Source organism: Dermacentor albipictus, chromosome 6 (assembly GCF_038994185.2).
Source record: "Dermacentor albipictus isolate Rhodes 1998 colony chromosome 6, USDA_Dalb.pri_finalv2, whole genome shotgun sequence".
Classification (NCBI taxonomy): Eukaryota; Metazoa; Arthropoda; class Arachnida; order Ixodida; family Ixodidae; genus Dermacentor; species Dermacentor albipictus.
In genome coordinates this window covers 74,466,421-74,491,082 of record NC_091826.1, presented here as the reverse complement: position 1 = coordinate 74,491,082, position 24,662 = coordinate 74,466,421, and the positions used below count along the sequence as shown (strand labels likewise).

Here is a 24,662-nt window from a genome sequence, read left to right as displayed (position 1 = left end):
CCGGCAGGACGCGTAAAAGATAACCCCGAGGAGTTCATGAACTTGACATTTATATTTTCTTAGCGACTGAAAACAGGCTTTACACCCACAACTCTGTCTTTAGTGCGACTGGAAGACATTCTGGGAACGTGTAACATGGTCTGGCTGAGAGCTTGTGTTGTAGCCACCTCTCTGTACTCGGCGTACCATCGCGTCGACTGAGGCCAAGTTGCTTTGAAAACGCGCAGTCACCCGTGCATTTGTGTTCTCAAAGTGCATGAAGTAATGCCCGGAAAGGGAGGGATGCTTGAACATCGGATGTTTTCTTCAGATTTTATGGCAGTGTTAGGGAGGAGTCTATTCGCTACGAAATGTATGTAAAACTGAATTTATCTGTAATGCCACTCATTCACCACTTACGCACGTTTCGCCTCTACACGCAATATACCTGTTAGGTCAATATACCAAAATGATACATGCTTGTAATTGACGTTTTTTCAGCTGATGGCATCCGGTGGAGCTTCGTAAGGCAACGACTGCTGCTTACCTGGTGCCACAACTTTGGATGAATGCACCAGAAGCCCACGAGCATTTATATAGAGCAAAATAAAAATTTCAAAATTTCAGAAGACGTCTTGCGTTTTCTTTATGAAATTGCACGTGACACAGATTCGGTGGAGACTTGTAAAAATCGTTCGCAATCATTTTTACTAAATAATAAAACAGTTCAACGCCAAGGGCGCGCGTGGTTTAGCAGCAGAAGCGAAAAGAATATAAATAAATGCCGCGGCGATCAGCGGAGCCGGCGTGGCGTGTACAAACCGGCCTTCAAATTGCGCGCACTAAAACCGACACCGGAAGATGTTAATACCATCCGCGTGGTGCACTACAGTCAATTCGGCCGCTGGGCTCTATGGGAGTGTCCGCTCTTGTTGAAATTTATTTGTCTCGATGATGTCCTCTCGCCTCCGCAACACCTGGCGTGGCAGCGTAGCAACAGGTGTACCTTTCCTTCCCCTGCACCATTGAGGCGCGCTGATGACGTGGCGTCGCAGCCAATGGCAGTGCGGCTTTATGCGCCGTTTCGCTGCTACAGACGAAAGACGCCGGCTTTTTCGGTCAATGCGACATTTGAAGCTTTCGCATCAATAATACCATTCCAGTAATATTAAACATGAGGCAGAAACAATAAAAAAACGAAAATCACAAATATTTATGGCCGATTTCACGGCAATGCGTTCATATTATTAGTCTTCCCCAAAACTGGATGTGAGGTCCGCAGCTGAAACTCAAGCTCTTAGAGCTTAGGGTGTACACGGACAGACCTGACAACCAATATAAATTAGGAGACTTCATTTCAGGTCAATGCATAGTACTTGGGACTGAAGTGAGGGGTGTCATTTTGATAAGGCTTTATGACACTAACATGTCGCGTAAGCGAGTTTGGAAATCAAGCCAAGTAAACTGAATAAAGAGCACTTATTTTAAGCACCATGCAAAGGGGCAGCCTTTTATGGAGCGCTGGAAATAAATGACTACATGAGGAATCCCCGAATATTATTGGAACATATTGGCAACACGTCTGTTACAGACCCAGAAATGGGCAAGCTCTACCTTTAAAAAGTAGGAAACAACTGATTGGCTTAGGACTATCGCTCGCAGTAAATTGATAATAGTAGGAAGTATTATGCACTTTTCTACTGTTTTAACATGAATATAACCAACCCTTATATATAGCTTTCATTGATTACGAAAAAGCATTAGATTCGGTCGAAACCTCAGCAGTCATGGAGGCATTACAGAATCAGGGTGTAGACGAGCCATGTGTAAAAATACTGAAAGATATCTATAGCGGCTCCACAGCCACCGTAGTTTTCCATAAAGAAAGCAACAAAATCCTAATAAAGAAAGGCGTCAGGCAGGGAGATACGATCTTTCCAATCCTACTGACAGCGTGTTTACAGGAGGTATTCAGAGACCTGGAGTGGGAAGAACTGGGGATAAGATTTAATGGAGAATACCTTAGTAACTTGCGATTCGCTGATGATATTGCCTTGCTTAGTAACTCAGGGGACGAATTGCAATGCATGCTCACTGACCTGGAGAGGCAAAGCAGAAAAGTGGGTCTAAAAATTAATCTGCAGCAAACTAAAGTAATGTTTAACAGTCTCGGAAGAGAACAGGAGTTTACGATATGTAGCGATGCACTGGAAGAGGTAAGGGAACACATCTACTTAGGGCAGGTAGTGACAACAGATCCGGATTATGAGACTGAAATAATCAGAAGAATAACAATGGGCTAGGTTGCGTTTGGCATGCATTCTCAAATCATGAACAGCAGGTTGTCACTATCCCTCAAGAGAAAAGTATATAACAGCTGTGTCTTACCAGTACTCACGTATGGGGCAGAAACCTGGAGGCTTACGAAAAGGGTTCTGCTTAAATTGAGGACGATGCAACGAGCTATGGAAGGAAGAATGATGGGTGTAACGTTAAGGGATAAGAAAAGAGCAGATTGGGTGAGGGAACAAACGCGAGTTAATGACATCTTATTTGAAATCAAGAAAAAGAAATGGGCATGGGCAGGACAAGTAATGAGGAGGGAAGATAACCGATGGCCATTAAGGGTTACGGACTGGATTCGAAGGGAAGGGAAGCGTAGCAGGGGGCTGCATGAAGTTAGGTGAGCGGATGAGATTAAGAAGTTTGCAGGGACTACATGGCCACAATTAGTACATGACCGGGGTAGTTGCAGAAGTATGGGAGAGGCCTTTGCCCTGCAGTGGGCGTAACCAGGCTGATGATGATGAAATAATCATAGCGATTCTTCTATATGAGATTTCTTAAATAAACCAACAATAGAACCTCTTCCCAGGCAACAGGCACTTCGCTTACAGATATTGATCATACACCAAAGAAAGTGCCTTAGACAATTATTTGGGGAGCAGTAACTCTACACACGCGCAGTATGAAACCGCCGGTATACATGAACTGAAGCCCACAATGAGTATGACGAAATAAGCGACTTTCTGGTATACGGTTGCCATTGAACGAACTAGGCTCATACCAAGAAAAAAATTCTGTCTGTATACAGCTTTGTATTTGTTTTTATGTATTATAAACCACCGGTGTTCGTTGACTTCTGCAGCGGTACTTTCAACGTGAGTTCACGTGTTTTTTTTTAAATGCGAAAGCGTCAAATGAGCACGAACGTCCGCGTCTGTAGCAGCGAAGCGACCCTTAACTTCACACTGGCTGCGACGCCCCGTCACATGCAGGCCTCCACACAGCTTCGCCATGACGCCACATGACCCTCGCACTCGGAAGCGTACGTTATCCGTACGTTCCTTCTCCGTGCAAGCTATCGCCTGCGTTCTAGCTTCGCCTCGGTCATTGCTGTGAAGAAATTAATGCACAACAACAGAATAAATTCGTAAAGTAAACGTTGGTGGTGAATTTTGCACCTAGGCCACACGCTCAGAAACTGAGCGTCTTCTCCACTGCGCTAAGCCAGCGCACTGGCTCTGCGCCATCTAGGAGGCGTTTGCCAAGCGTCTCAACGCGCTCTCTCGCCCGCGAGGAGTTCATAGCTCGAGCTGACGTCGCATCGTGTGGACGTTTCGCATTGGCCCCGTGAGTTTTTGGGGGTAACGCCCGTCTTTCTTGTTATATCCTAGTGGGTCTTTCACTCGACATGTGTGAGGATTTCCGCGACCTATTGAGGCTATTTTTGAGGAGGTCTGCGCACTAGAACGCCTTCTATTGTGACTTTTGTGGTTCCTCTCTACGAGAGCTTGGTGACTGTCCGACACCGTAGGTGTTGACACGCCTCGTGCGGGCATCATGAGCCAGGTTGACGTAGTAGAAGGGGCAGATCTATCCCCGGAGAAGATGCTCAAGTGGCGACAAACGCACATATACGACGCCGTATATCAAGACTCATTCCGCAAGGACGCCATCACTGCCACGGCCAAGGCTGCTGTATGGGGACAGATGATCTCCAGGAATAACAAAATCAGGCCTCTCAAGTTACCTGAAAGCTCATACAAGGCTATTTTTTGTATTCGCGGACGTTTCTACGCCTCCCAATTCAGCAACTTCCAAATCACCAAGCTTTCCTCTACGGCGGCCGGCTTTTCAGCCAAATGGAGCTGCGCCAAGACGTCGTTACCATCAACGCCACCACCATCACAGATACCCTCAACACGGAAAGCTGCGATCGCTTGAAAAAATATCTTGCCATCAAGTCTTTCAGGCCGACGGCCAAGAACAGGAAGTCATATCATACAGTGTTCCAAACTCCAAATCACAAAAAGGCATTATCTACATCTACAGAGTATGCCTGGGAAAAGTTATCTACGAAAAAGACATTCTGTCCATGCTTCTATCCGGACATTCTATCCACGCTCACATTGCAGCTCGGCCTCCTCCTTATAAAAATTGTCGAGGGATCAAATACATTAAACGTTATTAATAACTGCGTTGCCATTGCCAAGGATGCTGCGAAAGAATTCTTCAACGCTACGCACAGTAAATGCAAATAAAATATGTAATTGTAATAAAACAATATACCCGTATGTCTCACAAATTGTGCCCGAAACAACTGATATCAATGCTTCCATGTTTTGAGTGTATTTATTAAGTAAAGCCAATATCACCCGAACTTTAGAACTGTATCAGTTTGAAGCCAGCAAAACAATGCATGCCACTGATATGAAAAAATGTATAGGCCATGAAATTAACAAGTTGAGGAGAACTATTTTAATAGAACGTTGTCATCCTCCCTCCCTTTCTCTAATTCGCATCTCTCTGTCATTCAAGAACCTTGTTTACATTTTTGTACATACGCAGCGACCAGGGAAAAATCTCAATGATGCTGTCCTTTGTTAGAATGCATTGCGTAGGAGCAGCTGTCGCCGGTCGTGTATTTCGAGTAATCGCTCCGAAATTCCAAAAAGTAGCGAGAGAGAGCAACATATAAAAGCAGGAGTTCTGCAAAATATACGAGGATAAGTCAAATGAAAGTGAGTTTTTCCGAATATCTGACAAACGGGCTACATTAAAAATAGTCTCCATGAGTATTTAGACACTTGTCCCACTGAAACTGGCCAAGAGGTGGAAAAGGCAACGTCTAAACACACCTGAGACAACGCATCACTCTCTTGGCAGAGCAAGCCCAATGCCATGCCAACGAGCTCGCTAAAAACGAGTGGGCGACGTTCTGTGGAACCCTGTCAGGAACTCTTGGAACGACCAGTACATGGCGAATACTACGAAGCATGCTAGACCTGATGAGCACGCGTACTGAGAATAACAAGAAGCTCCAAATTTTAGCAGACAACTTCGAGGGTACAGACCAAGATCTCGTCCATGCTCTTCAGAACAAGTACATAGGACCCTCACCTGCCGCGGCATCGTCGCACGCGAGGAGACAATGCGCGGGGGAGCGAACCTTAAATTAGACAAGGATATAACGTACGCGGAAGTGCTTGAGGTGGCACAATCCGCAGTTAAAAATTCGGCACCGGGCCCAGACTCGATCACAAATGCAATGATTCGAAACATGGATTCGGTAGCGCTAGCGAAAATCACAAAGACCTTTAATAGCCAGTGCTGGGCCAAGGGAGACTTGCCCCAAGAGTGGCAATTGGCTAAAATAATCATAATCCCCAAACCAAAAAAGTATCCCTCGATTGATACACTAAGGCCGGTGTCGCTCACGTCCTGCCTAGGTAAGCTCTATGAAAGGGCTATCCATGGCAGATTGCAGCGATACCTGGAAGAGCGGAGCTGGTTCCCGGACTCCATGATAGGATTTCGCACGGGTTTATCTTGCCAGGACGCGTTCCTCCTACTTAGAGACGAAATTCCAACTAATATACCATACGGTGACGAGAGACTAGTCCTAGCACTACACCTGAAAGGAGCCTTCGGCAACGTCTCTCACGCCGCAATATTGGAAGAACCCGAACTCGCGGGTTGTGGTGAGCGCACATACAATTACTTAAGAGCGTTTCTTTCCAACCGCGAGGCAAGCACCAGTATTGGCCAAATCACTTCGAACTTATTTAACATGCCTGACAAAGGAACACCTCAAGGAGCTATATTACCTCCTCTTCTCTTCAACATGGCGATGTGTCGCCTCGCGCGCGATCTCGATCGGATACCCGACCTAGGTTACACGCTCTACGTGGATGACATCACGCTGTGGACGAGCAGAGGTTCACTAGGGGATAAGGAATGTACGCTCCAAAGCGCAGTATTAGCGGTGGAGAAGTTTTCTAGATGGAGTGGCCTGAAGTGCGCACCCGAAAAATCTGAGCTTATCCGTATACACGCGAAAGGCTACAAATCCAGAGGATTCATTAACATCGGGGTTGAGGGCCAACCAGTCCGAGAGGTACCCACGATGCGAGTCCTGGGTTTGTGGCTTCAGAGCGATGGGAGAGCAGTACAGACACTCAAGACCCTCAAATCCACAGCCAACAACATAGCCCAAATGATACGTCGCGTGACGTATCGAAAAGCGGGAATGCGAGAAGACGATACCCTAGGGCTCGTACAGGCCTTAGTGGTTAGTCGAATAACGTATGACTTACCGTACCAAATCCTGAACAGGGAGGAGGAAAAGCAGGCTAACACAATAATCCGAACCGCTTTCAAAGCTGCTCTGGGCCTGCCTAAATGTACTTCAAAGGAGCACATGTTAGCTTTGGGAGTGCACAATACTTTCGACGAACTGAGGGAAGCCACCCTGATGCGACAGAGCGAGCGCCTCAGCTTCACGAAAACTGGTAGGGCAATATTGGCTAGACTGAATATCCCAGCATACCCCATTTATCTCACAGAGCACGCCATGCCTCTCCCTCCTTCGATGAGATCCAAAATTACAGTAGCCCCAATTCCAAAGAATATGCATCCCGAGTACAACAAAGAAAGGCGCAAAGCACGCGCACAACACATTCAATCAGCGTACTCTAATAACCATAGGTACAACACGTACTACACGGACCCAGCTCTGTATGCAGAGGCGACCGGGCAGCGCTACCAAAGGAGCTACGCCCTGGCAGTCGTGAACACTATCAGCCAACAGCAAATTACCGCGTCGGCCACGGTGGGATCTCCCACCTCGGCTGAAATATTAGCAGTGGCGATCGCACTCGCTCACGCGGAGCGTTCGCAAAGGAACTCGGTCGTGGTCACGGCCTCCCAGGAGACATGTCGCATATTTCTCAAGGGGCACGTGACTGCGGCTAGCCTCCCGATAATTCCCAAATCCTTCAACCACCACCATCGCCTACTCTGGTGCCCGGGCCACGCGGTGGTACAGGGGAACGAAAAGGCTAACGCGTTAGCTCGAGGGTTCACTAACCGAGCGACGGCGTGCTCTTCTAACCCCAACCACCCGCACTATCCTTCACAAAATTCCACCAATTTAAATGCCAAAGACATCCTTGCTCATCAGCATGGAGTCCGCAGAAAATACCCGCCGCCTCACCCACAACTTAACGAGCAAGAGGCCGCCGATTGGCGTAAAATACAGACCGGGGTGTTCCCCCATTTAAAATTGCTAAACGCAATGTATCCCACTCATTATATGGCCAACTGTCCTTGGTGCGGTGGCATACCTACCCTAATACACATAACCTGGGAGCGCACTAAGCACCCTCATAGGCCAAATACCAGTAGGACAATGGAGCAGTGGGAGGCACAGCTCGCCCGCTCCGACCTGGCAGGGCAAAAGTCCTTAATTAGCCAGGTCAGGCAGGCGGCAGAGGCCAGTGGGGCCCTGGGCTGAGAGGCTCCGACCACCCCTCCTTCAAATCTTTAAAATTGCAATAAAGTTTCTCTCTCTCTCTCCCCACTGACTAACGAGTCGTGTGATTCCCGTCTCATAGAACCCCTTCGGTTGCTGCTTCAAAAAGTCTTGTAACTGACTCTTTCACGTCATCGTCCGACACGCATCTGTTCCGTTGAGCTGTCTTTTCAAATGCTCCAAAATGTTGAAGTCGCAAGGTAACAGGTCTGGGTTGTATGGTGGATGTTGCAGTGTTTCCCGCTTGAACTTTGCCAGAAGAACTTCAGTTTGACCTAGTTGGTGTTTACTGCATAACAGTATCTGCGTAACAGTACTGCGTAGCAGCCCCGCGTAGGTAACAGTACCCGGCAGGCGACTACCTGCCTGGCAAGATTCATCGGCTTATGTATCAAGCGCGGCCTGATCCCTTTGGAAGTGAGTGCACTGTTTGGGTGTGTCGTTCCGTCGTGGGGTCACATCAAGCGCCTATGCAAAATTCTCCGGGCAGAGTTGTGGCGGCAAGTTAGACTGCTCGAAGATTGGCTTCGCGTCATATACTTTACTAAATCTACAGAATGGCATGCGGAAAGGGATTTGAAGTCTGCTAGACTGCCTCTGAGCAGTCTGCCTCTCATCAGTTGACCGAGTACTACTGGAACCCCATGGTTGGTCATTTCCTTACGGCATGGAACGGTATGAGGACTAGTCAGGGACAAGAAAATAAGCCCCTTGTGCTGGGCGACGCAAGCATCCCAGAAGACGTAACCGCCCTGCTTGCTAAAGGAGCGAAGTACAGCGTCGAGCATCAAGCCCCTGCCCCCGAACTGGCTGCTCTGAACAGGCGGGTGGCGAACATGACTCCGCAGGACCACCATGACAAGTGCCTGTTGGAAGCTGTTGCCTGTCTTTGCAGGAGTGTCTCGAAATCGGCTTCCAATCAAACAGTATCTGCCATTCATAGGACTTTAACGTTTTGTAAAAACAGCGAGCTTGTTCTTTTGGGAGCAAAGAGCAGGGGGGGTGGGCGATTTGTTGTGCTCCCGAAGGCCATGTTTCTTGCTAAAGCCTCTGAAGCACTGAAGAAGAGTTTCAAACCTATTAGGAACTCTGAAAGCAGAGCTAAAAGCAGGGCTATAAGAGTGCAAGCCTTTTAATCTCTATAAACTAGCTAGGGACATCAGTAGCGCATTCTTCACTGCGAAGACGCATAAACACGGCATCGCATTCAGGACAATAGTTAGCGAGCGTGGAACATGGCTGGTTGAAGTTAGCCGCTTCATTTTAAAGGGTTTGAAGACGCATATTATATCCGACTCCTTCGTGCGAAGGAGTCGGATATAACATGCGTCTTCAAACTCTATAACTTCATGCGAAGGGAACGTTCGATGGTCGCAAAATCCTTCACAAAGCGTCGGAAATGAAAGCACAGCCCTGCGAAACTACGAACGTCCTTTGAAGACTTCGGAGCAGGAAAGTTCGTAACAGCGCGAATTTTGTCCGGATCAGGTCGCACGCCTCTACCATCGACGAGGTGCCCAAGGACGGTGATTTGGCAGCGAGCGAAGTGACATTTTGATGGGGTAAACTGGAGACCGGCGTGGCGGAACACGTCAAGAATCGCTGTAAGGCTGTGCAGATGCGTGTCGAATGTGGGCGAATAAACGATGACTTCGTCCAGATAGCACAAATAGGAGCACCACTTGAACCCCTGAAGTAAAGAGTCCATCATTCGTTCGAAGGTGGCGGGCGCATTACAGAGACCGAAAGGCATCACGATGAACTGATAAAGACCGTCAAAGGTAACAAATGCAGTCTTCTCTCGGTTCATGTTATCAACAAATATCTGCCAGTAGCCGGAGCGTAAGTCGATAGAAGAAAAATAGTTGGTACCGTACAGGCAGTCTAGAGCGCCATCAATACGTGGCAAAAGGTACACGTCCTTTTTTGAGATTTTGTTCAGGTGGCGAGGATCTACACAAAAACGCCATGTTCGATCCTTCTTTTTGACAAGTACGACGGGAGAAGCCCAGGGACTACAGGAAGGCTCGATAACGTCCTTTTCGAGCATCTTTTTAACTTCATGTTTGATAACAGCTCGTTCCGACGCAGAACCACGATATGAACGTCGATGAATAGGGTTCGCATTGCCACTACTCCACCTTTTACCCTAGTTTCTGGCTGCTATTGTTTGAGCAGGATTTGAAATCTCATGAGCGAGTCATATAGATGGATGATTCTTGTGACGATAATGATAGCGCTCAATAGAGTTCACGAATATTTTCGAGCAGCGACCGGACCAAATCTATACACGTTCTCTTATAGTATGCTCGCTTTTGGTAGATTACTCACGTTCGACCCCCTTTTCACCTCCATGTCCTCCACCTCCATATTTTCGTGCAACTATACCTCTTCCTCTGAAGTGAAATGTGTGATTTTCTTGTCACAATGCATCACCGCTAGGTGGCGTGAGTCTGGGTGGATGTTACAATTCCACCGGTAGTAGACCGCGAAGGATGGAGCCAGTGAGAAACATGGTTTGAAAATGGGCATTCAGTGAGAAATCAAATTACAGCGCTGTCTTAGCTCTCGTTCTGTATACGTACGTGCCACGCATGCGGACCACGCTTGAAAATGAACTTGTCAGTACCAATGAACAAACAACATTGGCAGCACCGCTTTCCTTTATTGCGTTTGGAGAATGCCATGTCCACTCACGTATTACATCAATTGTTTTGCTGCTGCTTGTCGTTGCCAACACTGTATCGCAAGGTAAGTTATATTAACCACGTATAAGCGCCTTACTGAAAACCTTGTACACATATATCGATAAACAATGTTGACGGAGGGAAGGTCACATCTAAACCTGTATTTAAAACACTGGTTTTGTTAACGTTAAACATCTGGTTTTGTTCACTTACTTTTACTTATTATCGATACATTTCAATTAAAGAAAGGCGACAATTTTCCTTAAAATTTCCTGACCTCATTGCCTGTTTCATGAGGTTGTATCTAACAAATAATTCACTATGCCTTTGGTTCCAATAGTATTATCACACACACACACACACACACACACACACACACACACACACACACACACACACACACACACACACACACATACATACATAATATATATATATATATATATGTATAACTGGTCCCGACCGACATGATACCACAGGATATACACCCTTTCACCTGTTGTATGGCCGCGACCCCAAATTGCCGTTTCACACCATCCTCCCTTTTGTACCGCGTGTTGCGACTGAGTACACTCGTGAAGTCATCGATCGTGCTCACGTGGCACGTCAAGTCACCCGATTTCATTTATTAGCCTCGCAGCGCATACAAAAAGAGCGTTATGACCGGTGCCATCGAGATGTTAGCTTCACGCCAGGTGTGTGGGTGCTTCTTTGGTCACAATGTCACCGGGTTGGCCTCTTCGAGAAGTTTCTCTCGCACTACACAGAACCTTATGAAATGCTACGTCAAGTTGACGACGTAAATTACAAGAACGCGCCATTACAGTTTGATGCATCCTCAAGTCTGACGCCTGTTGAGGTCGTCCAAGTTTCGCGGCTGAAGCCACACTTCGCTCGTAATTATATATATATATATATATATATATATATATATATATATATATATATATATATATATATATATATATATATATTGTGAGACGAGGTTTAGGCAGCCAGTCTCTTCTTTATTCTCCCGAGACAGAGCCCCACCACCAGGCCCCAAAACGGTGATGATGAGTATGTACAGGTGAGAATATGAAGCGTATGAATAATGCTCACACTAATTTCCCCGCACGCGCAAGCCCAGCCTTAGCAACTTAGCCAGGAGGGGAACGCCGAACGAATCGTTTTAGGCGCGAAACGTGAACGATCTCCGAACCACGACAACGATGGTCGGAAGAAACGTCTACGGGAGTAACGCGATAGTTCACGGGGGATGTTTGTTCGTTAATAATATAGGGTCCAAGAAAGCGGGATTCAAACTTCTCGCACAAACCGGGTGCACGAATGGGCGTCCAAAGAAGCACTTCCTCTCCGGGACGAAAGGAGACGTCGCGACGAGAGATGTCGTAACGTTGCTTGCGATCTAGCTGACTGACTTCTGTGTTGAAACGAGCACGTTGACGGCATTCCTCAAGTCTCGAAACGAACTGTTCGGGTGTACTGTCTGAGGTGTTAGTTGGAGCATTGAAGAAAGCGGCGTCGATGGTGAATGTCGGTGAACGGCCGAAAACTAGGTAGAAAGGTGAGTATCCCGTAGTTCGTTGGATAGCGGTGTTGTGAGCAAAAGTCACGAAAGGTAAAAGTGTGTCCCAATTGTCGTGGTTTGGCCCGATATACAACGATATCATATCTATTAGTGTGCGATGAAATCGCTCGGTTAAGCCATTTGTTTGTGGGTGATATGCGGATGTCGTCTTATGAACTGTGCCACAAGCTCCGAGTACTTCTGCGAGCAGTGTTGACATGAAAGTCTTGCCGCGGTCGCTTAACAGTACACGAGGGGCACCATGGCGAAGCACAATGGCATCTAGAAAGAAGGTGGCGACGTCGGAGGCTGAACTAGAGCGTAGAGGAGCGGTCTCTGCGTAACGTGTGAGCTGGTCAACAGCTGTCACGACCCATCGATGACCCGCTGGCGTTATGGGCAGAGGGCCGACTAGGTCTATCCCAACAATGGCAAACGGTGTCTCGGGACATGGGATGGGCTGTAAAAGCCCAGCAGGAGGCGAAGTCGGTCATTTCCGCCGTTGACACTGAACGCAAGAAGCGACGTACTTGGCCACAAAGGTAGACATGCCTGGCCAAAAGAAACGGCTCCTAACGCGGTGGTATGTTTTGTGGAATCCGAAATGGCCAGCAGATGGGTCGTCGTGCAAGGCTTCAAGGACTTGTGTGCGCATCGAGCGTGGAAGAATAGGTACCCAGCTGTGTCCATCAGAGTTGTATATGTAGCGGTACAGCACATCGTTGTCAAGCTTAAATAGTCGGAGTTGTCGACGTAATCTGGCATTTGGTGCAGATGTAGTTCCGCACAGGCGTTGGATGATGCTGTCGCAGTAGGGGTCAGAACGTTGACACGAGGCGAGGTGACTGAGGCGATTGGAAGATAACGTGTCAGTAACCGAGAGAGGTAATAACGGTAATAACGGGAGTGACGACTTAGTCTCATCATCATGTGGCGAGCAATGGAGAGATGTACTCGAAGCTAATAATGGCAGCGGGCAGCGAGAGAGAGCGTCGGCATTTTGATGCTTTTTCCCAGACTTGTAGACAACGTCAAAGTCGTACTCTTGTAAGCGTACCACCCAGCGACCAAGTCGTCCGGACAAATTTTTGATTGACGACAACCAGCATAAGGCGTGGTGGTCGGTTATGACCATGAAATGGCGTCCGTAAAGATATGGTCGAAATTTTTGGATCGCCCAAACTACTGCGAGACATTCCTGTTCTGTGAGCGAGTAATTGGTTTCGGCAGGTGTTAGTCCGCGATTGGCATAGGCAACAACTCTCTCTCATGAAGTGGTATCACGCTGTAAAAGTACAGCACCGATCCCATGGCCACTAGCGTCGGTGTGCAAGCAAGTTGGTGCGTTCTCATCGAAGTGACAGAGGACAGGGTCGCTGGTTAATGCCTGCTTGAGGGCTTGGAAAGAAAGTTCGCATTCATCTGTCCAAGGGAAAGCAGTGCCCGACGTGAGCAACTTGTGTAGCGGCGACGCCATGGCTGCAAAATGACTGATGAAGCGGCGGAAGTAGGATGCCAGGCCTAAGAAACTTCTTAATTGCTTTTGGTTTTCAGGGCGAGGGAAGCGATGCACGGCAGCAACCTTTTCGGGATCTGGTCGAACGCCATCTTTGCTGATAAGATGGCCCAATACTTTGATGTTCTTTCTGGCAAAATGGCATTTCTTTGTGTTGAGTTGGAGTCCAGCGTTGGAAATGCAAGTGAAAACTTCGTCCAAGCGCTCAAGGTGCTGACTAAAAGTTGTAGAAAAAATAACGATGTCATCTAAATAGCACAGACAGGTCTTCCACTTAAGGCCAAGTAAAACTGTGTCGATCATGCGTTCAAATGTTGCAGGGGCATTACATAAACCGAATGGCATGACGTTGAACTCGTAGAGTCCGTCTGGCGTTGCAAAGGCTGTCTTGTCCTTGTCCGCTTCGTGCATGGGGATCTGCCAGTATCCGGATTGGAGGTCTAGACTAGAGAAATATTCTGCACCCTGGAGGGAGTCAATGGCATCGTCAATTCTTCGCATCGGATATACGTCTTTGCGCGTGATCTTATTAAGGGCTCGATAATCGACGCACAATCGGACGGAGCCGTCTTTCTTGCGAACCAGCACCACAGGAGACGACCAAGAACTGGAGGATGGCCGAATGATGTCTCTTTTGAGCATGTCATCAACGTTATCCGCAATGATTTTCCGTTCCGCGGAAGACACGTGAAACGGGCGGCGGCGTACAACCGAACTGCCTTCGGTTTCGATGCGATGTACTGCGACGGAAGTGCGCCCCAGAAGCTTTGAGTGGACGTCAAATAAGGCTCTGTGTTTGTGCAGGAGTGCCAGAAGGTCTTGTTTCTGCGCAGTGGTCAAATCGGGATTTATCGCGGCCGTTAAAGCAGCCGCAGCAGTGTGATAATCAGTTGTGGTAGACAAAGGTGGTGATTCGGTGTGAAGCGGTACCAGCGAAAGAGGTTCGGTGTCAGTAAAGCATGTCACAGTAGAGCCCTGGGAGAGCACAACTGGCGAAGAAGTAGGGTTATGAACAGCGACTGAGGCACTACCGTCCTGAAACCGTACTAGACTAGGAGTAAGGCTAAGCCCACCAGAAATGCAGTAACCACTCGGTGCAAGGAACACATCACCATTAATAATAGTGTCAGAAGTCAGCGTCAGAATATGCTCAGTGCCCGCGGGAATGAAACAGTCGGTAGACGTGACAAAACGCAGGCTGTGATCATTGACAGAGGACGAAAATTCAGTGTCTGTCATATGAATAGTTCGCTGACGGCAAGAGATTAAAGCTGAGGCGGAGGACAGGAAGTCCCATCCCAAAATCATCGCGTAAGTGCACGAAGACAGCACGACGAACTGAATGTGGTGGAGGATGCCATGAATGAAAACGCGCGCAGTGCAAACACTGGAGGGCTGAACAAGAACTGCATTAGCACGACGAAGGGGAGGGCCATTATACGGTGTCTTCACTTTTCGCAATCGAGAACACAAGTCAGCACTAATAACGGAAAGCGATGCACCTGTGTCAACCAAGGCTTCGATTCGGACACCTTCAACAAACACCAAAAGTACATTTGACGGGCGCTCCGGAGGTGTTTCACGTTGTCCAAAAGATGCAGCTTTCCCTCCTGAAGCTGCACCATTTAGTTTTCCGGGCGGTGATCGGAGGACGAAGTAGCCGGTCGTAGAGGGGAAGAAGAGCGCCGCATCGGTGATGGAGAGCGACGACGCGGGAAACGCGATGAACAGGCAGTGTTGAAGTCCTGTGGAGATGGGGAACGTGGTGGATAATAAACGTAGTCAGAACGCCGACGTCGTGGTACAGGGCCAGAAAACTGATCCCTTTCAAAGCCGTCATAGCCACGTCTTTCATCTTGCTGACGGCGTCGGCAAAACCTGGAAATGTGGCCACGGATGCCGCAGTAGTAACAAACCGGTCGAGGTGGGCTCCATGCGTTATAAGACGGAACAGGCGATGGTCCTGCAGTGATAGGATTCAGGGACATGTGCGGTGCAGGTGCCTGTTGTGGTGGCTGCTGGGGGGGGTGGCGCAATAGAGGCAACCTGAGCGTACGTTGGCGTATGGATAGGGTGCGGGCTCGTGATTTGCGGGCAGGCCACGGCAGCAAGCTCTTCCCTCACGATATGGCGTAGGCCGCCACCAGGAGGCGTCAGATGGACCTCAGGAGGGTTTGACGAAGCTGGGGCGTGCAGTTCCTCACGGATGATGGAGCGAATCAAAGCACGTAGCTCGATGTTGTGGGACGCCTTGAAATCAGATGTGTCAGGGTGTAAGCGGAGCATGTGAAGGTCATCGAGACGCTGACACGTACTGATGATGTCGGCGACGGTAGTGGGATTCAGCACTACAAGAGCATTGAATGCCGCAGTCCCTATACCCTTGAGCAGGTGGCGTACACGGTCACTCTCTGCCATCGAGGTGTTCACGCGGCGGCAGAGGGCGAGGACGTCCTCTATGTACGAAGTGTAGGACTCGCCTGAGTGCTGTACACGCTCAGCAAGCTTCTTCTTAGCGATATCGGAGCGGACAGACGAGTTCGCGAAAACCTGGCGTAGCTGGTGTTTAAAGATGCTCCAGTTGACCAAATCGAGCTCATGATTTTAGAACCATGTTTTCGCAACTCCGGTTAGGTAGAAGGCGACGTGAGCAAGTTTTGCTGATTCGTTCCAGTGGTTAAAGTCACTCACGCGCTCGTATAGCTCCAACCAGTCTTCAACGTCATCACCTGGAAGCCCAGCAAATACCGGTGGATCCTTCTGAGGGGTGGTGACTGTCCAAGAAGGGGTTCCCGCAGGAGTCGGCAAGGTGGATGTCGTGGTACTGGTCTGCTAGTCTTGCGACATGGTCGAGTGCAGTTGGTAGAGGCGGCGACCCGAGCGGAGCTCCAGGGATGTAGCGTAGGTGAAGCTGGAGAGAGACCGGGAGCGAGAGGGCGAAGGGACCGGACAGCACACTCCACCACTTGTGAGACGAGGTTTAGGCAGCCAGTCTCTTCTTTATTCTCCCGAGACAGAGCCCCACCACCAGGCCCCAAAACGGTGATGATGAGTATGTACAGGTGAGAATATGAAGCGTATGAATAATGCTCACAATATATATATATATATATATATATATATATATATATATATATATATATATATATATATATATATATATATATATATATATATATATAGAGACTGCAAGACTTGAGTCTCATTGCTAAAGGGGCGTACCTCCGCTCTTGAAGGTCTCGGTAGCTGAAGCCTTGAGGTTTGCAAGGAAGCTGGACGACAGCTCGATAAATTTTCCCCGCTGACCGCAGCGCCTCGATGGCTTCGCGAAGACGGGGACATCATCAGTTAGCGCGGGATTCTCGATACGAACGTCGCTCAAAGTGAAAAACTTTGACGACACGCCCCGGGCGCCTCGTCTTTTCGGCCATGTCACCGGGAAGTCGATGATTACATGCCTGAAATACACTCGGCCATTTGTAGCACGGTGGAGGAATTCTGATGAAGCCCGGAGGACAACCTGCATGTTAGGATGCATCGTCTGTATTACGGGCAAGTTCCGTTAACTGGAAAACACGCCTAACAAACGAGTTTTCCACGAAGAGTACAAAAAGGCTATGAATCCTCGACCTTTTCTGTGAAGCCTGAATCTGCGTTTGACGTGTTTATATATTCACATAGGAAATGCTCACTGTGTTCACAAATTTTCGTGAAAACGTCTAGTTAGCGTTTCACCACTGACTATAGCTAAAGTATGCGACTTATAACAGTGCTGCCTAGCTTACATTAGATAGACGTAGGCCTATTAAGCTTTAGAGCTCATTATAATCACCCAAACTATGAGTTATATCACTTTAAAGTTGCCTGCGCTGTGACCCCTTTTCCCGAATATAATTTGGGCTTAGTCAGTGCCAGTGGCGTAGCAACAGGGGGGGCCGGGGGGCCGTGGGCATCGGGTGCAAGGGGTCAGAGGGGGGTGGGGGTGTCATACGCCTGAAGACACCCCTCTTTCCGCCGGCTTGACTGGCCGCAAATGGCAGAGAATGCTCCAGTAGCCCGAGCTCATGTACCCGATGCGTTGCGCTGCAGAATAGTCGGCTGCAGCTCTATAAACACCCCACTAAATAATTGCACGAATGTGCGCGCTAAAAAATTTATTTCGCGAAATCGTCGCTAATCTAATGGTCGCCTTAGCGGAACGTTTCATGTGGGGTGCGCTCGTGCCGTGTGTTGATGCTGGGAGCAGGAGTCGCTAAACATGCAGTGAGGCGTAGTAAGGCGTTGAGGCTCTTGAGTCCCTCTTCCCTTCAGAACGCGCAGCCAAGACGAACAAAGACAGCAGAAAGAGGGCGTTCAACCAGCGCACCCGGGGCGCTCGCGTTTACGGTGAAGCGTTCTTTGAGAGCGACGTTGCATAAGTGCGGCCGTCAAAAGTCGCGAATCGGATTCTCTGGATCTTCTTCAGACTAGGTGCGGCCGAAGAGTTTGGCGGCGTATGACTCGACAGGCTGCATATAGTCGCGCGTGCTGCGATGTTCAGCTGGCTTTTACTTCCCTTCTCCCGCTCGGTCCGAGAAGCCGCTGCGAAACATGGCGGTATGTTTCACGCTTTCCTTCCTCCCCTCGAAAGTTTCAGAAAACTGTTATTATTGTGTGACTTCATGTCACAAGTACAGTGTCTGTGTCAGCTGTACAGAATTTTACAAAAAAACCATGAATTTTGTAAGTATACTTCCCGATATTCTATGAAGTTACGTGTCTGTGTGATTGCTAGGAACTCGGTAGCGTGAAAAATATGGCAGATAAGTAATAACCGTATTCTTAATAATTCCTTAATTAGTCCTTATAGAGGAAGCACTTCAATTCCAAGAATTGAGGACTCAAAGTAATATTATTAACTGAACAAAAACTTCTTAAGCAAAATCGTTTTGGGTGCTACAACCTACGGTACTTTGGCACTGCGGGCGGCGCCCAGTATGGCAGTAGCGAAAGAAATATGAAATACTTGACCAGTGACGTCGATCCCTCAACCCTCTCCATTGCGAGTGCAGACCAACAGGTTTCGCTGGCACGGGCTTCATCGCGGTCTTTTTTTTTTTATGGTGACGCCAAGAATCGACGCGAAGCGTGCTCTATTCTGTTCCCAATCTTTTGGTGGTACCGCAGCTTGAATAATCACGTTTGACCGTATAGCAGCAAATAAAAACAAGGCTTTATTGATTAGAATGAAGAGAACTCGTAATCGTAATAGCATTGGCGCCCGTGCAGCAGGGAGGCAGGTGGCGTTTTCCATTTTTCTAATTTGGTGGGGAGATCAGCGTCACTGAGACACAATTTCATTTTCGTTTAGGGCTGCCCACAACCAAAATACTGTGGGCCGTAGTACCCACGGCGATTTTTGTAAAGTTGTTGTTGGGCGAGATATGAATGTCGGCCGTCAATTTCGCAAATGCAATGTTGCCGCTTAAATTGGTAATTAAAACTTTATAAATTTTTTTTTACTTGTGACGTGAGCCGTTATTTGCCACGATGCCGCATTTGTATTGGTTGCCAAGCCTTACAGTCTGACAGAAGATGTGCACATGCGCTTATCACAAGTTATCAGTGCAGCACCCTGTGTTATTTGGCGCAGAAAAAACAGCGTGTATTGGCCTTGCGCTCCACCATGGGAAAAGCTGGCGCCACGGTCGGCGTGACGTGCTAGGATGGATCACGTGGACATAGCGGCCGCGTCGGCTGCTTCGGGAGCGCCGAAGCGAGCTGGAGACGAGAGTTCAAGTTCCCTCGTACGCTGTGGTCCTCATTTAGTGGCTAACTTTTCCCGGTTCGAGTGTCTCCTTTAACATGATTGAAAGCACTACAATACGTAGTGGCTGCCTTTGCAGGCGCGCAACATGGTAGGCTACTGCTCGGTGCCGCAGTGCAGGACGTACGCAACGGAGCCCGGTGTCAGCCTTATTCATACGTAGCCGCAGGACAAGAAGCTGCGTGAAGCTTGGCTCGCGAAACAAAAAAACCGGCAAACAGTCATCGGCTACAACTCGGGTATGCAGCAAGCACAGACGCGAGGAAGATTTCTGCTACGGCGCCGGGTCTGCGATGTTCGAAAAACGCACACTGAGACTCTCGCCCGAGTCCGCTGCCCGACTAATGTCATGACGGTTTGGTCTATGAACTTGTCGATGCTATATATACTGGCAAGTTGACTGGAGTGGAAAGGGAGCGGTAAGAAGCACATTAAAGAAAGCATGGCATATGGTCATGTTTGTATTATGAATTAATGCACTGGATCGCAAAAAAGAAGCATCGGGAAATCGCCCGCTGATAACACCAATAAACACAGTGCGACGGAACTCCAGAAATAATATTGAAACGTCCAAGAGTTTAGAAGAAAAAAAAAGATTGAATCATCGCGACGGCACATCGTCCCCGTAGGCGTCGAAGTCTCTAGAATGAAATTATTTTTGAACAGCTCTGATAGCGCCCACGCAACATTGGTTGCTTGTATACTGTCAAATGCTCATAATCTGCTGCCTAAAGCTCATGGCACGGTGCGAAAACGCGCACGCGGCGAAAGCGAAACAGTTCGCGGACAATGCACATGCGCAGTCGGTCGCCGCGAATCTGTGCGATCGCTGCATTGAGGCTTCATTCTATTACGCTCCATTTATTTATACAAACACTATAAGAACATATTTCCCATAGTTTGCTCTCAGCGTTTACCTATATACTTTTCACGCTAAAAAAGCCGGTTCGGGAGACTCCATCGTGGCGACCGCGCGCAATGGCGTTCACTGTACGTATTCGGTAAAGAGAGAGCGTCGGTAAACGATTCTGTGCTTTCAGTTTGCCCAAGACTATAATTCAGACGGTAAAAACCTTCTCTCGTTTCGAAAGTACACACAGAAATGTCCGGGAGAGCTTCCGCGTCGTGTTTTCAGTGAGCGCTGACAGCAAAACCTATGAGGAGCGCGCCGCGTGATCCCTCATACTACGCCAGCGAGGCGCCAATACCTGCCGCATTCGTGATCTCTGGGAAAGAAAGCGAAGAATAGGGGGACCCGGGGGACGTGCGTGGTATCCGAGGTGGCTGTACTGGTTGCTGAAACCCGGAAATTGTCGATATCCTCGCCTTCCTCAAGTACAGCCGGGGGGGGGGGGGGGGGGGTGACAGGAGACCTATGGGCCCCGGGTGCCAGACGACCTAGCTACGCCACTGGTCAGTGCGGATATACCCCGTATGGTAGGTGGGCCTCAGTTCTCTACAAAAATACCAGGGTGTGTTGCTTGAATTCATTAGAGAAAAGAACATGCCTGAAATGGAACCTACACTTAAAGAAGACACATTTGAGCTTCCTGCTGCAACCAGAGTATGCAGGCTCTGCGGGTAGGTTTGTGCTTTCTCCGGAATAGTCTCATTTTATCTCATTTAGTTACGCGTGTCAAGCATGCGTGCCATCTGCCGGGGTGCATTAGCGGCTATGGTGTTGCGCTGCTAAGCACTAGTACATGGGTGGAATCCCGGCTGCAGAGGCCGCATTTCGACGGAGGGCGAAATGCAAATACGCTCGCGTCCAGTTCAATGGGGCACGTTAAAGATCCCCCGGTGGTCGAAATTAATCCGGAGTCCTCCACTACGACGTTCCTGAAAATTAAATCGTGGTTTTGGCTCGTAAAACCCTAGCATTCAATTCAAACACGTGCGCCAATGCACCTCTACCACTTCGTATGTGCGCTATCTTAATCACGGTTAGAGAAACAAGGAATGTGTGATTTCGCGTGCTTTGAGCGAATTCTACAAGGTGCCGTAGATGGCTGCGCTCGTGTAGACAGGATGATCTAGAAATGCATGCATCGCGTTAGTAGAGAATTTTAGTGCGTCTGGTATTCCGACAAGCGCGGGCGGTTTGCCGGATGAGTGGGAGCGTAAACGTGAGCGGTCGATTGGTGGCGCCAGCTGGTGGCGCAAAGCTCAACCCCATGAACACAGAGCCACTTACGATATCCTTAGCTGGGGTGTAAATTTGCGACAGCAGCGTAATCATGTTCACAATTACGACACTGCAAAAAATGTGCATCAGCAGCGATGCAGACTATAGTAGTTTACTGCAATTTTAGCTCTGTGTTTGGTTGAGCTATACACACCACAAGGCGGCTACACTGCTCCGGACGCTCACGTTTACGCCCCCGACTATCCGGCAATCCACCCGAACCGCCCCGCTTGCCGGAATAGCGGACAAGCTAAAAGTATCTATTAAAACGTTTTTGTGTCGTCTGCCAGGTTCGCTTACTGAAGCCTACTGTAAATAAAAAAAAAAGTACACATATTCCAGATATGTATACACATCTGAGGAACTTATAAGTGAGAGACAGCTTGCGAGAGAGAGAGAGAGAGAGAGAACTACTGTAGAGCGAAAAGACTATTCTTCTAATAAGTCTACCTTGAGTGAAAACGTGTCGGTGAGGTACAAAAGGCTATGAACCCTTGATCTTCGGTGGCAAACTACGACCATTTGTAGGAGTTGAAGCAATGATCTTTTGTGGTAATGAAGGGGAAGTTAATGAAGATAGAGTTAATAAAGGCACTTAAATCCACGATTCTAGGTGGGAGTCGAATGCACGACCTTTGGTCGGAGTCGAACCCTCGGCAAATAGTGGGAATCGAACCCTAGACCTTGAGTGGGAGTCGGACCCACCAGCTTTGGTGGTACTTAAGAAGAAGCTAATTAAGGCAGGAAATTAAGACAGCGTTATGTGCGGCACTCGAACACTTAACCTTTGATGTTAATGAAGAAAAATTTCATGAGTACTCAGGTAATAAGATATAGCTAATTAAGCCATTCGAACCCAGGACGTTGGCTGGCAGTCGAACCCTTGATCTTGGTAATTAAGAGGGATGACTAAGCGCAGTACATTAGGCAAATTAACGGGCATGACTAAGGGAATGAAGAGTATGAGTAAGAGAATTAAGAGGGATGACTAAGCGAAGTAGACCAAGCGAATTAAAAGGCATGTGCACGCAATATGTGTCCATCTTTAAAGCATCGGCACTTGGGTTTTCGCGTTCAAGTCGCCTTAGGGATGACATATTAGACCCTGTGAATTTTTTTCGCATCCGTCTATTAGGAGGGGGCCCTTAGTAAAGTGCCGTCTTGCCGATCAGCTTTTTGCTTGACCCGACGTGGTGTGAGTGTGAAGTTAAATTTTCAGGCCACTCCTGACCTAGTTGCGTGTCGATACCCTGCTATGACACATGCAGCCCTATAGTGTAGCACTCTTCAACTAAGAACACTAAACAAACTGGCTTCTTGTGGGTGAACTTGTGGGTGCAAACTCAAGGCTAAAACGCTTCCACACAATTTGATAGCACAGTTAGCTGGAGCCTATCCAACAATACCCCCCTCCTACCCCCAAGAACGTCTCTCCACCAAACCACGTTAACCCGCCTCGATAACCAGGTACCATGCCTGACTCCTCATTGGACGGGCGGACTCGATCGCTGTCGCGTGCGCGTGCCCGAGAGAAATGTGCTGGCTCGCCATGCGCGAGGCGTTGCTGGCGCTCTTTATATGGCGACGCGATCAGGCGCTTGGAATGGTATTTCGGGAAAGTGCTCGTAACTGGCATGTGGAGAGCTCTCTGCTGCATTATATTCCGTTTTATATATCAGGTGCCTCACTGTGGAGGCTAGAGATACTTTTTGCGGTGGCTGCGTTCGCGGTTAGAAATAGTTGGGTGTCTTTTGACCGCTTTTTGTAAAAATGTTCCTTACATAAGGTCGGTTCTGAATAAAAATAAGAATTTACCCTTAGAAGCAAACAAACCATGCGCTCATTTGGATGCTAACACGTGCTTTCACATCAACTTTCATTTCGTCGTTTTTATTTGCACCCCGTCGCGGCAACCTCACCTGCATGCTCGCGTGAGCAAACACCGCTGGCACCCAGCGAAGCATAGACGGAACGCACGGAGTGATAAAATTTGGAGACTGCACTACTTGCGTAGCCTCCACACTGTTGTACCTGATGTATGAATCCCCCTCCGAAAACGCATCGTCCCTGGCGTGCGAGAAAAATTTGATAAATAGAAGTGTGTTCATTGCACGTCGCATTTATGCCTGCTACGTGTACGACCTTCGCAAGGTTGTGCCGGTTCTATCTTCTTGTCCGTGAGGGATTACTTCGTAATTTAGGTCACCCACTCGTCGAATATTGTCGTAAGGACCAAAACATCGGCGAAGGAGTTTTCACAGTAAGCGACGATGCACTGTTTTCTATACCCACACTTTATCGCCTGGCTGGTACTGACCTGCTCTGTGGTGCACGTTGTAGTGGTTCACGCCCTTACGTTGTTGCTTGCGTATACGGAACCGTGCCAACTGCCGGGCTTCTTCAGCTCTTTGTAGGAAGTCGTCGACGTCGTAGAGGTTGTAGTTGTCATCATCTACTGGTAACAAAGTATCTTATGTGGCTGTGACTGTGCGACTACAGGCCAGTTGAAATGCAGTGAGCTGAGCTGTCTCTTTAGAGCCGCATTTTAGGCAAAAGTAGCGTAAGGCAAAATTGCGGCCCATGTCTTATTTCGAGGTTGACATAGGTGGAGAGCATGTCGGCCAGCGTTTCGTTTAGACCTTCTGTCAGGCTGTTTGTTTGGGTACGGTATGCAGTGCTTTTCCTGTGACTGGTGCAAGTCATCTTCATCCAACGCTGCATCAACTCAGCTGAGGAGGCCGCTCCTTCATTGGTAATCACGACCATTGGTGCACCATGTCGCAGGGCCATGTTATAAACGAACAACTTGGCAAGTTCAACTAGTGTTCCTCGCTCGAGGCAGCCAGTTTCAACATATCGTGTTAAATAATCCGTCGCTACAAAGATCCACCTCTTTCCTGACGATGACCTTGGGAACCATGCAAGAAGATCTATTCAAACTTGTTGAAATAAAGCCTTCGGTGGGTCTATGGGTTATAAAAGGCCGGCCGGCCTTACGCGTGGTGTTTTGCGCCCTTGATATCAGGCCTATCCTCACGTAATGCTGAACCGAGGCTAATAATTTATGCCACAAGCTTCCGAGACAACGTCTGGCGAGACAAAT

At 48.4% G+C, this 24,662-nt stretch overlaps 1 protein-coding gene across 1 annotated transcript in view; it reads right to left on the bottom strand.

Annotated features, from left to right (window-relative positions):
- The window catches only part of LOC139061210 (calcium-activated chloride channel regulator 1-like), a 272,282-nt gene that overhangs the window by 214,210 nt on the left and 33,410 nt on the right, over nt 1–24,662 (bottom strand). Inside the window, exon 4 of the mRNA XM_070540867.1 lies at nt 16,791–17,088. Within this exon, the coding sequence (XP_070396968.1) occupies nt 16,791–17,088 (298 nt within the window). The remainder of the gene's footprint in view (nt 1–16,790; nt 17,089–24,662) is intronic.